The sequence below is a fragment of the Salmo salar genome, chromosome ssa20, assembly GCF_905237065.1.
Source record: "Salmo salar chromosome ssa20, Ssal_v3.1, whole genome shotgun sequence".
NCBI lineage: Eukaryota > Metazoa > Chordata > Actinopteri > Salmoniformes > Salmonidae > Salmo > Salmo salar.
Window position 1 is genome coordinate 33,003,240 of NC_059461.1, and position 17,542 is coordinate 33,020,781.

The window sequence follows — 17,542 nt, forward strand, 5'->3', positions numbered from 1 at the left end:
AACTAGGTCTTTCCTTGCAGCACTCGACCACATGACTGGACAATTGTGTCAAAAAAGCAGATAATATCTTTATTATGGACAGACCGCTCCCCATCTTTACAACCATTGAATCTATATGTTTTGACCATGACAGTTTACAATCTAAGGAAACGCCAAGTAATTTAGTCTCCTCAACTTGTTCAAACAGCCACACCATTCATTACCAGATTCAGCTGAGGTCTAGAACTTAGGGAATGATTTGTACCAAATACAATGCTCTTAGTTTTAGAGATGTTCAGGGCCAGTTTATTACTGGCCACCCATTCCAAAACAGACTGCAACTCTTTGTGAAGGGTTTCAGTGACTTCATTAGCTGTGGTTGCTAATGCATATATGGTTGAATTATCAGCATACAAGAGTAGCAGGTCTAGAGAGCTGCCCTGCGGTACACCACATTAGAAAAGCTTCCATAAAAAAAAAAACCTCAGAGTTCGATTAGATCGATAGCTCTGAATCCACAATATGGCAGAGGTTAAAAACACATACGTTTTCTCAACAGCAGGTTATGATCAATAATACCAAAGGCTGCACCAAAACAGTACAGCTCCCACAATCTTCTTATTTCAACCAATCATCAGTCATTTGTGTCAGTGCAGTACATGTTGAGTGCCCTTCTCTATAAGCATGATCAAATTCTGATGTTAATTTGTTTACAGAGAAATATCATTGTATTTGATCAAACACCGTTTTTTTCCAACAGTTTGCTAAGAGCTGGCAGCAAGCTGATAGGTCTGCTGTTAGAACCAGTCAAGGCCGCTTTACCACTCTTGGGTAGCGGAAAGACTTTGTCAGATTAAAGATATGACAGATAGGAGTGGCTATAGAGTCAGCCACCATCCTATGTAGCTTTCCATCTAAGTTGTCAGTGCAAGGAGGTTTGTTGTTGTTGACATCTAATTTTGTGATGAATAAGCCATCTGATTCAATGAAAGATGGATTTGAATTTGTCTTTCTGCCCATAATTTCATTTAAAGTACTCCAAAGTTTTTTCCATAATTTATATTGTTTCTTCTTGAGTTTAGTCACATGATTTCTCAATTTGCAGTAAGTCAGCCAGTCAGATTTGCAGCCACTCCTTTTCCCCTCATCTCTTTCAATCATACAGTTTCTCAATTCCTCATCAATCCATGGAGCCTTAACAATGAATCCATGGAGCCTTAACAATGAATCCATGGAGCCTTAACAATGAATCCATGGAGCCTTAACAATGAATCCATGGAGCCTTAACAATGAATCCATGGAGCCTTAACAATGAATCCATGGAGCCTTAACAATGAATCCATGGAGCCTTAACAATGAATCCATGGAGCCTTAACAATGAATCCATGGAGCCTTAACAGATTAATGACCTGAACCAGGTGAAGGCACTGGTATTTCATTTTTTTATTTTATTTAACTAGGCAAGTCAGTTAAGAACAAATTCTTATTTACAATGATGGCCTAACCCAGCCAAACCCTAACCCGGACGATGCAGGGCCAATCACGACCGGTTGTGATACAGCCTGGAATCGAACCAGGGTCTGTAGTGACGCCTCTAGCACTGAGATGCAGTGCCTTAGACTGCTGCGCAACACGGGAGCCTAGTTAGAAGCTTCCTCTTGAGGGGACAGCTTAATGAAAACCTGTCAATATTCAGGTCCCAAAGAAAGTAGACCTCTCTGTTTACATCACATACACTATCAAGCATTTCACACATATTATTTAGATACTGACTGTTAGAGCTTGGTGGTCTATAGCAACACCCCAGAAGAAAAGGCTTTAGATGTGTGAAGTGAACCTGCAACCACAACACTTCAGTAACACTTGACATAAGGTATTCTCTGAGCATTACAGGGCTCTGAATATATACAGCAACACCTCCCCCATAAGCATTTCTGTCTCTTCTATAGATGTTATATCCTTCTATTGCTACTGCTGCATCATCAAAGGAATTATCTAAGTGAGTCTCAGAAATGGCTAATATATGAATGGTATCTGATGTTAGCAAGTTATTGATTTCATGAACCTTATTTCTAAGGCTACATATATTAATATGGGCTATTTTCAGCCCTTTCCTGTGTAATTTATCAGAGCTAGACATAATATGGAAAAGAGCAAACAATATAAAAAAAATATACATTTAGCAGTCCATTAATCAGTTGGTGTGTGTAAGTGTGTGTGTGTGTGCTGCGGGGTTGAAGTTACGAACCCATAGGTTCGGCTCTGTCATCCCTTCCAGGCTTTTGGGAGGGTGGACAATGAGCCTGTCATAGTGGATGTAAGCATGTCCCCATGCGCTCTGGCAGCTTTCATGGCTGGGATCAGTTCTTTCCTTTTCTGGTGCACAGCTTCAGGATAGACCTCGTTGAGGAAGATATACGTTCCTCTTAAGTTCTTGGCTCTTTCCAGAACAGCTACCTTGTCCTTGAACCTCAGGAACTTGATCACTATCAGCCTGGGCCTGTCACCTGGGCTGATGGTGGGTTTTCCAGTTCTGTGGGCGCGCTCCACCTCAATCTGCCTGTGATCCGTCTTCAGTTTCTCTGAGAATATTTCCCCCACTTTGTCCAAAGAGATTTTGCAATTCCGTCCACATCAATGTTGTTCTGCCTTGATTGTCCCTCGAGATAATGTGATTTCTCTGTCATTGTTATCATGGATTCACATACAAAACTGATGTCCTCTCTCAATGACTTACAGATTGCTGGCATCTTGCTGTTCTCCTGTTTAAACTCATCGAGCTGACCTGGGGAGAACTGCAAACTCTTCTTCAGGTCCTGGACCTCACTGGTCATGTCGTCCATTCTTTTATTAGTTGAATCCACCAGTATTTGGACAAAACACTTGAAGCTACTTTCTTGTTGTTGTAACAACTGCTTGTAGAACTATTTTTGTTTGTTTTAAAGATCCTTCACGTGTGATAGAGAGACACCACTGTTCTCAATGGTACTCCCGCCGGCTTTGGTCTTTGTCATGGTAGCAACGTAGGCTACGCTGTTACTCCTCGCAGTTCCAGACAGGGCAGGTCGCAGGGAAGATTGTAAACAACAACAAACAGCAGGGATCTAGACAGCCACAAGCCCAGGACAATCCACAGTCCCAGCCACAATGGCTAACCCTGTCACGGGCTGTGTTCAAGCCCTCAAGAAAACCAAGCTAGCTGCTATGACAAATAGCTCCTTAGACCCAGCCTTGGTTGGCAGGATCACTGGACAGAGAGTTGTAGTCCCAGCAACTGATGCCAACCATGTCACAGGATCCAAACTCAAGAGGTAGCTAACTACTAAGAAACCTTTCAATAAACTTTCAAAACAACAAACCGAGCTCTCCCTCATTCCGCGTTTGGCAGATGCAAGGTGAACGTTACCTGCCGAATGCATAGTGACAACTGTAAAGTTTGGTGGAGGAGGAATAATGTTCTGGTGTTGTTTTTCATTGTTCGAGCTAGGCCCCTAAGTTCAAGTGAAGGGAAATCTTAACACTATAACATACAATGACATTCTAGATGATTCTGTGCTTCCAACTTTGTGGCAACAGTTTGGGGAAGGCTCTTTCCTGTTTCAGCATGACAATGCCCCCGTGCAGAAAGAGAGATCTATACAGAAATGGTTAGTTGAGATCGGTGTGGAAGAACTTGACTGTCCTGCACAGAGGCCTGACCTCAACCCCATCGAACACCTTTGTGATGAACTGGAACGCCGGCTGCAAGCCAGGCCTAATTGCTCAACATCAATGCCTGACCTCACTAATGCTCTTGTGGCTGAATGGAAGCCACAAGAGTAGGTGTCCACATACTTTTGGTTATGTAATGTAGATAGATAGAGACAGTATCTATACAACCAACCCACTCTAATGAGTGTGTCTCGTATGCATTTGGCATCTTTTCTAGTAATGACATTTTCTACTGCGTTATGCATGGCAGTGACTGTATATTTAAAATGTTCTATTTGTAGATCCTCTCTAATAGCCTGCTGTTATCATCTTCTCTATGAAGATATCTAATCATATAGAAAACAAACTACATCAAAGAATACCTGTCTATCTGTCTTTCTAAAACATCAAATCAAAATCGAATCAAAGTTTATTGGTCTCGTGCACACGGTACAGTGCTTGCTTGCTAACTCTCCTCTACAATGCAGTACAATAACAATATCAATCAAGAATCAAATGCCAAATACAGTCCAAAAATAACAAGTAATACAAAATGTAAGAAGAAAAAAAAAGTCAGAAAACATATCTCAACCATTGAAGGTGTCGGGTAATGCTGTCAAACCCCGAGGCCAGCTGTTTATTTACTTATTTCTCTCTTTGAATGTTCCATTTTTTTTAAGTTGAGGGAACTTTGACTTGCAAATAATTAAGCTGAGCTTCAAATAGAAACAACAACACAAAGTGAAGTGAATGATTTGAACGTATCTCATTAGCATCCGTAACCATTTGCAAGACACGCTCCTACTTTCAACACTAATAATGTATGCAGGAATCAAAGCCTGTGTATTTTACAAGGGGGAGAGAGAGAGAGAGAGAGAGAGAGAGAGAGAGAGAGAGAGAGAGAGAGAGAGAGAGAGAGAGAGAGAGGGAAGAGAGAGAAGGATAGATCTGCATAATTTTCCGCTGATGTTGACTCGGGTAATGAAGAGAACACAAATTCTGAGGATTGCTCTTGCTCTCGTTTCTAATATCATTACTACCATTTCAACATCATTGGCCTAATTGTTGTTGTTAGTAGTACTGATAAATGCTTCCCTGGGATAAGGGGTGTGTGTGTGCTCGTGCGCGGGTGCAAGTGCGTGTGTGTGTGCGTCCTTAGGGGCTGTGTGGTTATCAGTGCAGGGCAGACACGGTTTTTTAATGACCCTGGCAGGTGAGCGGGGCAGAGTTGGGAGGGGCAGAGGGGTTGCTGGGGGGTTGGGGGTTGGGTGGGAGGTGTTTGGGGAGAGTTTAAGGCCCCTGGGAGAGGTACTGAGGGATGAGTCCATGTTCAGGTGTGCCTCCCCTCCCTCTGGGCTCTCTCCTCTCCTCTCTCCCCCAGGAGACATATGCTGAGAGTGATTGGAGAGCGCTGCAGGGATGAGATGAGGGGCCAAGGGGAGCCCAGCTCCACTCTACTATTCATCTGGTACAGACAGGGCCAGTGGGACTCCGATCTCTCCTGAGGGGGAACGCTGAATTAGGGCAATGGGCGTTTGTGGTTTTTAAGGTTGACTTGTTTGTTACTGTGTGGTGGAGGAGGAGGAGGTGGGAGAAGGAGGAGGGAGGAGGAGGGAGGAGGCCTCCTACTTAGCTATCTGTGTGTGGTAAATAATCCTCACACAAACACATACTGTATATAATCCTCACACTAACACATACTGTATATAATCCTCACACTAACACATACTGTATATAATCCTCATACTAACACATACTGTATATAATCCTCACACTAACACACACTGTATATAATCCTCATACTAACACACACTGTATATAATCCTCACACTAACACATACTGTATATAATCCTCACACTAACACACACTGTATATAATCCTCACACCAACACACACTGTATATAATCCTCACACTAACACATGCTGTATATAATCCTCACACTAACACACACTGTATATAATCCTCACACCAACACACACTGTATATAATCCTCACACTAACACATGCTGTATATAATCCTCACACTAACACATGCTGTATATAATCTTCACACTAACACATACTGTATATAATCCTCACACTAACACATGCTGTATATAATCCTCACACTAACACATACTGTATATAATCCTCACACTAACACATAATGTATATAATCCTCACACTAACACATACTGTATATAATCCTCACACTAACACATAATGTATATAATCCTCACACTAACACATGCTGTATATAATCCTCACACTAACACATACTGTATATAATCCTCACACTAACACATAATGTATATAATCCTCACACTAACACATACTGTATATAATCCTCACACTAACACATAATGTATATAATCCTCACACTAACACATACTGTATATAATCCTCACACTAACACATAATGTATATAATCCTCACACTAACACATACTGTATATAATCCTCACACTAACACATACTGTATATAATCCTCACACTAACACACACTGTATATAATCCTCACACTAACACATGCTGTATATAATCCTCACGCTAACACACACTGTATATAATCCTCACACTAACACACACTGTATATAATCCTCACGCCAACACACACTGTATATAATCCTCACACTAACACACACTGTATATAATCCTCACACTAACACACACTGTATATAATCCTCACACTAACACACACTGTATATAATCCTCACACTAACACATACTGTATATAATCCTCACACTAACACACACTGTATATAATCCTCACACTAACACACACTGTATATAATCCTCACACTAACACACACTGTATATAATCCTCACACTAACACACACTGTATATAATCCTCATACTAACACACGCTGTATATAATCCTCACACTAACACATGCTGTATATAATCCTCACACTAACACATGCTGTATATAATCCTCACACTAACACACACTGTATATAATCCTCACACTAACACATACTGTATATAATCCTCACACTAACACATACTGTATATAATCCTCACACTAACACACACTGTATATAATCCTCACACTAACACACACTGTATATAATCCTCACACTAACACATTATGTATATAATCCTCACACTAACACATGCTGTATATAATCCTCACACTAACATACACTGTATATAATCCTCACACTAACATACACTGTATATAATCCTCACACTAACACATACTGTATATAATCCTCACACTAACACATACTGTATATAATCCTCACACTAACACACACTGTATATAATCCTCACACTAACACATACAGTATATAATCCTCACACTAACACATACTGTATATAATCCTCACACTAACACATACTGTATATAATCCTCACACTAACACACACTGTATATAATCCTCACACTAACACATACAGTATATAATCCTCACACTAACACATACTGTATATAATCCTCACACTAACACATACAGTATATAATCCTCACACTAACACATACTGTATATAATCCTCACACTAACACATACTGTATATAATCCTCACACTAACACACACTGTATATAATCCTCACACTAACACATACAGTATATAATCCTCACACTAACACACACTGTATATAATCCTCACACTAACACATACAGTATATAATCCTCACACTAACACATACTGTATATAATCCTCACACTAACACATACTGTATATAATCCTCACACTAACACATACTGTATATAATCCTCACACTAACACATACAGTATATAATCCTCACACTAACACATACTGTATATAATCCTCACACTAACACACACTGTATATAATCCTCACACTAACACACACTGGCTGGTGGGTTGTTCTTGTTCATTTGTTTATGTGCTGCAGCTCATTTGTGTATTCTGTCAGTGTTATTTTAATCTGGCGAGTGACTGTGTTCTCTTATCCCGGTGTCACTGCCAAGAATAGAAACGCCATCTTGTTGCAATTTCACAAGCTCATATTTGTTCCAATCGCAAATATGATGTAGTCCTTCCTGACTGACTGCACTGTATCCAGAGAGAGTTATGGGAGCATATGCGTACCCTTTTTATGTGGTCATTTATTACGAGGTGGATGAATAATACATGATTAAGACACGTAATGGATATGCTGGGACCTGTAGTAAGTCCACTACTTTGTCCTTGGGCAATTTTTTGCCTGGGACTTTGAGTGTTGTGGCTGTTACCATTGCAGTAGGAGGGAGGGAGGTGGATGTAATGTTGAAGGAGGAGGGGTGGGGGTGTGTGAGAGGAGGAGGAGGCAGAAGCGACGTGTCGGGGGCTGCTGAGCTGAGGAGGAACAAAGCCAGGAACTCCAGTACCACTCGCTCTCCTTCCTTCCCCTGCCTCCTAGCAGCTGCCACTTCTGAGCCTGAAGAAAATGAAGGCAGATGAATCAATTTGGCCTGTGGCCCTAAAGTGCACTTGTCTGTGCCCCAGCCTGGCAGGGAATAATGAACAGATAGATTGAGCCGGTGCTCTGCGGCACTGAGGTGCCTCTCTCTGCTGCTGCCTGCCTGATGCACAGCATTGTTGGGCTGGGCCACGCCACCTCCCCCTCCCTCCTCTCCCCCCTGTCCCCCAGCAGCAGAGTCTTTCTCCCTCACTGCGTCTCGTTGGGTTAATGGGGGTGAGGGTCCTTTGCGCAGGACACTTTTCAGAACAAATTAGAGGAAGGATCTGTATCCTGGCAAACGCCCTATTCCTCCCCTGCATCTCCTTTTGCCCACCCTGCCGACCGTTGCACTTCCACAGCCCCACAGCATGGCCAGCAGAGAGGAGCTGTGAAGAGAGGAGATGAAGGTAGAGAAACAGCCAGGAGGATGTCCAGGTCTGGATGAGGGTAATAAGGACTGACACCGGGATGAGGCTGAAGCACAACCTCCCAGACTACAGCTGACAGGTGAAGAAAGGGCGGGGAGAGGAGAATGAGGAGAGAGAGGGAGAGGTGCTGAGGGGCTGAAAGCTTTCTAATTGGAGTAGGACGGTGGAGACCCCTATGACGCAGAGGCCCTGAAATGGCTGCCCTGCAAGGTGAGAAGAAAGAGCATGACAACAAAGCATCACCCAGCAGCCACCAGCTCCCTGCCTGCCTCCCTGCCGGCGGGTGGCTGACTGCAGATTGATCGACATGGGGGAGAGGCGGATTAACCTAGCCTACAGTAGCTTAGCCTAGCGTGAATGGACTATGTCAGACTCACTGAAACACTGCTGTTTTTATTAATGTCACAACAAGTGTGGTTTGTTCTTAGTTTTTTTCCCTTTCTTTATAAACCCCTGCAGTTCAGTTCAGTGTAAATGAGCAGGCTCAAATCGGCAGTCAGCAGCTACTCAACTTGGGAGAAATTAAGATGCTAGAGGGCCCTTTGAAGCTAATTAAAGAGCACAGAGCAGAGCCTCCAGAGAGAGTCTGTCCCCAGAACAGACATGTTCAATACCCAGACTAATGGGCCTAATTTCCAGTGCATTATTCATGTACAACACACACGTTACTTGTGTAGTTTTTTATTTCTGCGGAGCGCCTTCAATGGGGAGCAGAGAACCACTCACTGCCGCTTGAACTCAACCTGTTTAACCTTGCCAGTGCTGCGCCTGGCAATTCTCTGCGTTGTCTAAAACAGGGCCCTTTAGAGAGCTATTCCCCCTAGCGTTACCCAGAGTGCGTTTCAAAGACTTCCCATGATCCTTCAGTGCTTCAGGGAGCCATGTTGACCTTGATCTTTGTCACAGGATTGGCCAATCAGATCTCAGATGAGACCTTTAGCTCCGCCCACAAGTCCTCTGTAATGTAGCCTTGCCCTTCAGTGCTAGTGAGAGACAAATTAGACTGTGTCCCAAATGCCACCCTATTCTCTATGTAGTCTTCGACTAAATGATTCTCTATGTAGTGGTGCACTACATAGGGAATAGGCTGCCACTTCAGACATGCCCTTAGTAAAAAAAAGAAAGACATACTGATAGATCTCAACCGTTTAAAGCGTCTCCTTGGACCTGAACTCAACACACCCTTAATCACAGTCTGACATGGCCAACAGGGCCGGCAGTCTCTATCACAGGCGGTGAATGTAAGCCTGAATCAATTCCTCCCGTCCTGCTGAACAATAGGTTAGAGAGCCTCCTAACAGCCAGGCAGGCAGGCAGGCCGCATCGTTAAGCTGGATACCTTATTAGCCCCTCTACTCTGATCAATAATCAATGTGATTGCTGACTGAGGATCCACCACTACAAGACCTGCTGGAGTGGGTGTTAACACTTTGGCTCGGAGATTTGTCAGCGCTGATGCTTGGTAAACAAAGTAATCAGAGTGCCTGAATGTCTCCCTGGCTCTCAGTGAACTGCACTTGACTTGACAAGATGACGTGAACCTAACCTAACCCCTCTCTCTCCCTCCCTCCCTCCCTCCCTCCCTCCCTCCCTCCCTCCCTCCCTCCCTCCCTCCCTCCCTCCCTCCCTCCCTCCCTCCCTCCCTCCCTCCCTCCCTCTCCACCATTGTCTGGAAGTGGGCTGGGTTCTTTGTGCTGCTCTCCCTAACAAAAGTAATAATCATAAAGCCTGCCATCCATTTTGAGATTCAAGGAATGGTTAGTTTGACAGCCAGTGAGAGAGATGCAGAGAGAGAGAGAGATCGAGAAATGGAGAGACAGAAAGAGAAAGAGTGAGAGTTGTATGACGGCAGACACCTGATTACGACCACCTACAGGGTCTCACTCTCCTTTCTTCGTTCCTTCCTGTCTGTCTGTCTGCACCCTGATTGCAGTATGTTAACGTAGCATTCTGCCATTCTGCCGAGCTGTCACTGCTGACCTCAACACCATGCTAGCACCTTTCATCCAATCAGCAGGCCTCATCTGGCCTGACCGGGGCCTCACCAGGCAGGGTAATTAGAAAGGAATTGTGTCTATTTGGCTTGTTGCTGCTAGTCACTGGTCGCTGGGCAAACATACAGAAGGGCAGACAAACAGCCAGGCCAGCCTCTTGCCTCTCTTTCTCTCTCTCAGCCAGGTGGCAATGCCTCCGCCACGCCGCCTCAATACAGGACCTGTCAGATTAGCTGATGACCCTTTTAATTCTACCCTGCCGGGGGCCATAATTGATATTTACAGGGAAAGGTTAATTGTAGCAGTGATCTGTTTAAATGACAGTGGAGATCTGGAGACCGAGGCTAGCCACCGCGTGCTACGACACCAGGGACCAGAGCAGGCTGCTAGTCAAATGGATTACACCCCACAGGCAGCCATCAGCCGTCCCCATTGTCTTCAGAGAGGGGCTTGTAGAGGGCTGATAGGATGAAGTGCTCCAGCGGTGGGGAGGGCTACCTCCTATCTCCTATCTCCTCCTCCGACTGTGGCAGTGTGGCTGCCTCCCATCTGTCCTAGGAATATGGGTTGCTGCCAAGCCAACGCTCCTCACATGGCTTGTTTGTCTAGCCCCTACCAAAACAACACATACTCTCAAGTTGGCAGACCCAAAGAAGCAACTTCATCATTCAGTGGTGTACCACTGGGCATATCCGCTATGTGCAGATTGTAAACAATAAACTGCAGATTGTTCTTGGATACAGGTGTTGCATCAATTTGTAAGTCGCTCTGGATAAGAGTGTCTGCTAAATGACGTAAATGTAAAATCAATGTGAAAGTCATTACTTTCAGGCAGACATTTTGGTTACTGCCAGTGCTGCTTTGCATACATTCAAACTATGAACTGATACTGAGACATGTCGCTACCAGTTTGCCTTTGTGTTATGGATGGGTTCCCATAGTGTGAATGGACCACACGATGCCAAATGTCATTACACATGGAGTTTGGGTCGTGTTGTATCTTGGAGTTGCTGTCGAGTTTTATGTGGTATCAAGTTGGTCTTCTTTGACTCGAGTCTTACTAAAGCTATACTTTGTCTCTATTCTATGACAAATGTTTGGTAACACTTTCTATGGATACCCTCTTCATAATGCATTATAATACACAACATATTATTTTTGTACTGTATAATAACGAATGCTTCTTCCTCTGTTTCTTTCCTCTAGACCAAGGCCCTGCAGGTGCGCCCGGTGAGGCTGGATGAGGATGAGGCCATGCAGGAGATCAACAGACCCAACAGGAGCATGTCTAAAGAGCACCTCAGTGAGGTAAGAGATGTAAATGTAAGAGAGACCCGCCAGTCCTACCCCCCAGACCATTAGACCCCCAGATAGGCTTGGGAGGTATACCGTATATATTGTATACCGGGGTATTTGGAAAAACCCACGGATGGTTTTACCATCAATACCGTCAACAGTATTTATTTGAAGTTTTTCAATACATTTTAATATTTGTAGCTACTTTTTAAGTAAATACCTGCAGTCAACTTGTGCTATACGTTAGGAAATAAAGCAGGTTGTATTCTTCATTTCACCTGTCACATAATTTTACATTATGAAGCTTACTGTAGTTCCCAAGAACAGTTGAGTCATTCAGGTGTTTTTTTGTAAATAGCACAACGGGAGACAGCAGGTGCTGGTGAGTCCATAACGTTCTATGTCTGTCGGCGATCTCTGTTGTGCGGCGTACATGAGGTGATGAAGTTACACTTGTATGCAATTCATTACTAAATGTTTGCCATCAGATATCTTATAATGGCTTTCTGACAGAAGTCAAAGAGCTCTAAATGAGTTGTCTGTACAGCTGCCATTTGGTCCATGTGCTTCTTACTAATATTTTTGTTTTCCTCTGCACCATGTACACATGCTGCTCTTCTTTCAGAAAACCATGATTCACAATTTTGTTAATTTGCACAATTTCTCTCGTTCCCGTTTGCTTGTAGATGTCCACACTCACCGAAAATAAAATTTGGTAGCTACTAGCTATACTTGTATAACTTTATGAGCTGGATTTGCCTGTCTTTGCAATTATTATTATTTTTCACTCGTTAGCATTTAGCTAACAGCTTCTATGTGATTTTGCTTTTAGTTTGTGCCAATTGTGTTAGCATTTTGGTAAAATAGACGCAATGGGCTTTTCTTGCGCTTTTCCTTGTATGTTATGCCGGTAATACTGTAAATCACAGGATAAGAGAAGGACAGTATGACAATATGAAAATCTGGATACCGTCCAAGCCTACCATCAGACCATCAGACTCCCAGACCATCAGACCTTTAGACCATCATATCCCCAGACCATCAGACCTTTAGACCATCAGACCCCCAGACCATCAGACCCAGAGACCCTCAGACCATCAGACCCCCAGACCATCAGACCTTTAGACCATCAGACCTTTAGACCATCAGACCCCCAGACCTTTAGACCATCAGACCCTCAGACCCCCAGACCATCAGACCCTCAGACCCCCAGACCATCAGACCCAGAGACCATCAGACCACCAGACTATCAGACCCCCAGACCATCAGACCTTTAGACCATCAGACCCCCAGACCATCAGACCCCCAGACCATCAGACCTTTAGACCATCAGACCCTCAGACCATCAGACCTTCAGACCATCAGACCCCCAGACCATCAGACCTTTAGACCATCAGACCCTCAGACCCCCACACGATCAGACCCTCAGACCCCCAGACCATCAGACCCAGAGACCATCAGACCACCAGACTATCAGACCCCCAGACCATCAGACCCTCCTGGCTACGTTATTATGTATCCCACAATCCTCCAAATATGCTATGGCCAAAGTAAACTGTTTTGCAATAACCAGAAAAGCAAAACCATTAGCTGAATATATCAACACATGCCACATCATGAGTCAATAAAAAAATACAACATGGCTACCTACCTTGTTACAACATGGTTAATTAGGGCTGTATCTCCTCCAGACCACCTCACAGGAGACCAGACCAGCAGCAGGCTGGTTTAGGGCTGTGGGGCCCTGGGGAGGAGAGAGAGAGGCAGCAGTTCGAGGGTAGGTTGTGGAGCAACTCATACTGGACCAGACTCACACGTCATAAATCCCCATGCAATAGAAAACCGTCCTGATCAACAGCGACAAGCAGAAAACTATTAGCCAAGCCACACAGACACACAGCTATCACACTAGGACTGCATCCCAAATTACACCATATTCCCTATTTAGTGCACTACTTTTGACCAGGGCCTATATGGCCCCATAGGGATTAGGGTGCCATTTGGGACGCAGGCTAAACGCCCTGCGACATTCAAAGCCTGCTATGGTTATGTAGATGTGACCTAAGGCTGTTCCACTAGGTGGTAGCTGACCCTCGCCGACCAGGACAGCAAAGAGTTAAAGGTCTTTCCAATTACTGCCGTGTGTGCGTTCATATGCTAGCACATTTAAAAGACGAGTGGGTGGTATAGAAAACGGAGGCAGCTAGGTTGTCGGTTGGCGCTAGGGATGAGATAATGCAATTTAGATACAGGAAAAGTAATACGAATTTATGCAAAATCCCCAAGCGGGTCATTTTAAATCAATGTAGAATATGCTTCCTAACTAATGCCTGTCAACCAGGCCTCCCAAACCTCAGTAAATTCAATCAGACAGTTCATTTAGCTGGAGGATGTAAGGGTGTGAGGGGGGGTTGCAACTTCTACAGTCAAAGAAGTGATCGAGGAAAAATTATGGCGAGAAAAGATTTTAATGAACTAAATGTGTTGTTCAAGCTATTCAGAATTCCTAAAGAAAATCTAGAGATGTGGAGAGAGAGAAAAAAACACTCCCCCACCCCATTCACATGATATTTTCCCTTTTCCCTTCTTTTCTAAGCCTTATTGCGCTCTCTCTCTCTCTCTCTCTCTCTCTCTCTCTCTCTCTCTCTCTCTCTCTCTCTCTCTCTCTCTCTCTCTCTCTCTCTCTCTCTCTCTCTCATGAATTTGGGCTGTTTTTTAATGAAAAAGTCAGGAGAAAGTGCCGGGTTTGGCAGATAAAAGGGTGCTGGCGGATGACAGTTCTGACAGGCAAATGCGACAGTGAAGGGTGTTGGGGGTACGGGTAGGAGGAGCGGGGGAACTGTTCAAATTGCATGCTGTAATCGTCGACGGTGTTAGATATGGCATGTCTCTCTAATCTCCTGCCAAATAGATAGTGCAAAGACGCTGATCGCTGTAGCAATGCCATCCATCCCTAGCTATCCATCTCTTTAAACCACAGATAGGGTATCTGAGCAGAGCTGGGCCCACTCAGGGCGAGACCTGTCTGGCCACTGCTGGAGAGGAAGGATTTCCTATCACTGTCTTCTTTTTTCAACTACTGCCTCTGCACTATGAGAGAACAAACAGTCATTTTCATTAAATGCATAACTCATATTTGATTCCTACATTAAAGAGGTCCCAGGCTATAAGAGTTCTTAACTAATTATGTTCTGTGCTGTAGCCGTGATTCATTAGCCAAATGGATTTTGTGTTGTTGGACCAGGCCCTGGTTCAGCTGGTCCCCGGCAGAAAGCTGCCGTACAGGCATGGATTAGGGAAATGTGGAGGGAGATTTTCTGTGCTTCTGTGTTCGTGTGCAAGGGGGGGGGTTGGAAGGGAGAGAGAGAGAGTTTAGCGGGGAGAGAGGGTGGCAGTACTGCTGGGGTCTCACCCGCCCAGCCACCCACTCCTGCTGGAGTGGGAGGCCTGCTGCTGGTTGCATGCTGGAAGCTGTCCCCGTTTTCACACACACACACTTCACACTCTGCCGAGCCCCGATTGGCCCATTTCAGTTTCCGCACCTCAAAAACCAATAGTCTGGCCCGTAAGAAAACCAACTGCCAGGCCCCGCCCTGCTTGTCGCCGTGGCTTTGAGGGTCCGGGGGAGGGGGCGTGGAAATGGGGAGAGGATTAGGGGGCGAATTTAGCAACATTTCTGTTCTCCGGGGCTGTTTAGTTAACCCTAAAACGCAGCCAGCGTCCTCCACACCCCCCTGACTCCCCCCTATCCTCCCCCACCTCACTGCTGCCTCTCTGGGGCAGGTTCTTAAATCCTTTTGAAGTCCTAAGCGCTTCAGAAATCCATTGAGAGCCATGTATAATGGCTTTTAAGAGAGAGTGTTTAGCTGAATCCCAGCCCCATGGCTTATGAACCGCTGCCTGCTTTAATGGATTCTTCCCTCTTCTCTTCACCAAGACTAAATCCAATGGATTGTCCCTCATTATCATTTAAATAAGCCTCTCTTTCTACTCCAAACGCTCCAACTTGAATGAACCCTGCATAGTAAGGCTAATTCCAAATGGCCTTGGCCTCCTGTTACTGAGTCACACACACATTATGCACGCACGCACATTCACTCACACACACACTACACATACGTTGTTCGCTTTTGCCCCTTTGTGTTCACATATATGGCTGGCCCTGCCCCTCTGCCTTCCACCTCTACCCCTCCTTCTCCCTCTCTCTATCTCAGGCGGTGGGGACAGGAGGGGTGAATGGAGAGGGAATAGTCTTTTGATTCCCGCAGAGCTGACTTTCCGGTTCACAGTAGGACACCTCCCTAATTGTCACAGTGGGGTTGAGACTGTGATTCAGAAGGCACAGAGGCACTGATGAGGGCTAAAGCGCAGAGAAAGGTGTGGGAGGGAGGGATGGAGAGATGGAGGGATTGGAGGTACTATGGACAAAATTGGTCTAGCAGAAAAGTCCCCTCCTGAGACTGCAAATTGCCAATCGAAATGGAGGAATAAAGGGGGGAAAGTGGAAGGAGAGGAAGGAGAGGGAGATTTGGAGATTGGTATTCTGACTGTGACCTGAGTGAGTGACGGAGAGAGAGATAAAAAGAGAGAGAGATGGACTCTCCCTGTCAGAGGCCTCGTCTATCAACAGAAGCGAGCACACTATGTCAGCATACACATGACAGGGTTATTATATAGTATCAGTGTATTTGACATTATATATAAGTGAATCAGACAACCAATGACAACCATTATTGGGTTTGTCCTATGGAGCGATTTCAGTGCCAACAGAAATTGTATTTGAATTCCATAATTTAGAATTTATATTAGGATATTGAATTTGAATTTAAGATTTATTCATTTGTAATGCACACATTGAATCATTGAATTCATAAATTGAAATTGTATTTCATGTTTTGAAACTGAATTGAATGAATATTAAATTCAGTTTAAAAATTTAATTTTATGGAATATTCATATTCAATATTTATATATTCAGTTTCAATGTGGTTGATAGTGCATTAATTTACTGTGTATCAAGTTTCCAAACTATCATTTCACGTTTATCAAAGTTTCATATATTAAACTTCTCAGATGCATTCAGATTGAGTTTTCAAATTCAGTTCTTTAAATTCAGATTCAAAACCAGAGACAACATCGTGGTACTTTGCCAATCAGGAAAGGTAGAGGAACACTGCTCTCTGTGGTAAACTTTGGGCGTTTTCTGAAGCCAATGTGGCATGTTTCGTTTCATTTCATTTAAACTATTTTGATCCCAATGCTGAAAGATTAGACTCTGGGTAACTTGTCTGAGACCTGAAACGTTGCCTTGTCTGGCGTACAGGAGACCTGGGTTTGAACCCCGTCAGTCAAACTAACACGTCTTCAGGTCTCAGGCAAGGCTGCTCCTCACATGCATGGATCACCAAACTACCCCTGTTGCACTCTCATTAAATGGGGTGCACAGATCCTGCTGCTTCTGTTTGCCACAGAAAGTGTTGTTGTTGTGCAGTAGGCCTGTTTTGAACCCAGTCAGTTATATTGGTGCCATGATCTCTGAGTATGCGGTCAAAGGGGGTTGAAATGTAACTGAGGAGGTTCGATGAACCACGCTCTTTTGATGAGTAACTTTACTGGAGACTTGAAGACTTGTTAGCTTCCTGAACTCATCCCTATGGGCTTTAGCTGTGGGCTAACACTGTCCTGCGAACCCAGTCAGTCACAAGAGCACGATTAAATAGGGAGTGGAAAGGCTATCCTTAGAAGGGCTTTGACGGGGCTATT

The 17,542-nt window shown here is 44.3% G+C and overlaps 1 protein-coding gene across 10 annotated transcripts in view; it reads left to right on the forward strand.

Moving 5' to 3' along the window:
- The window catches only part of LOC106580457 (autism susceptibility gene 2 protein), a 433,496-nt gene that overhangs the window by 173,114 nt on the left and 242,840 nt on the right, over positions 1-17,542 (forward strand). For 6 of the 10 annotated variants that reach the window (XM_045703229.1, XM_045703231.1, XM_045703228.1 and 3 more), the window contains exons 3-4: positions 11,690-11,791; positions 12,138-12,161. In XM_045703229.1, the coding sequence (XP_045559185.1) occupies positions 11,690-11,791; positions 12,138-12,161 (126 nt within the window). The remainder of the gene's footprint in view (positions 1-11,689; positions 11,792-12,137; positions 12,162-17,542) is intronic. The other 4 variants (XM_045703232.1, XM_045703230.1, XM_045703236.1 and 1 more) reach the window with 1 other exon arrangement.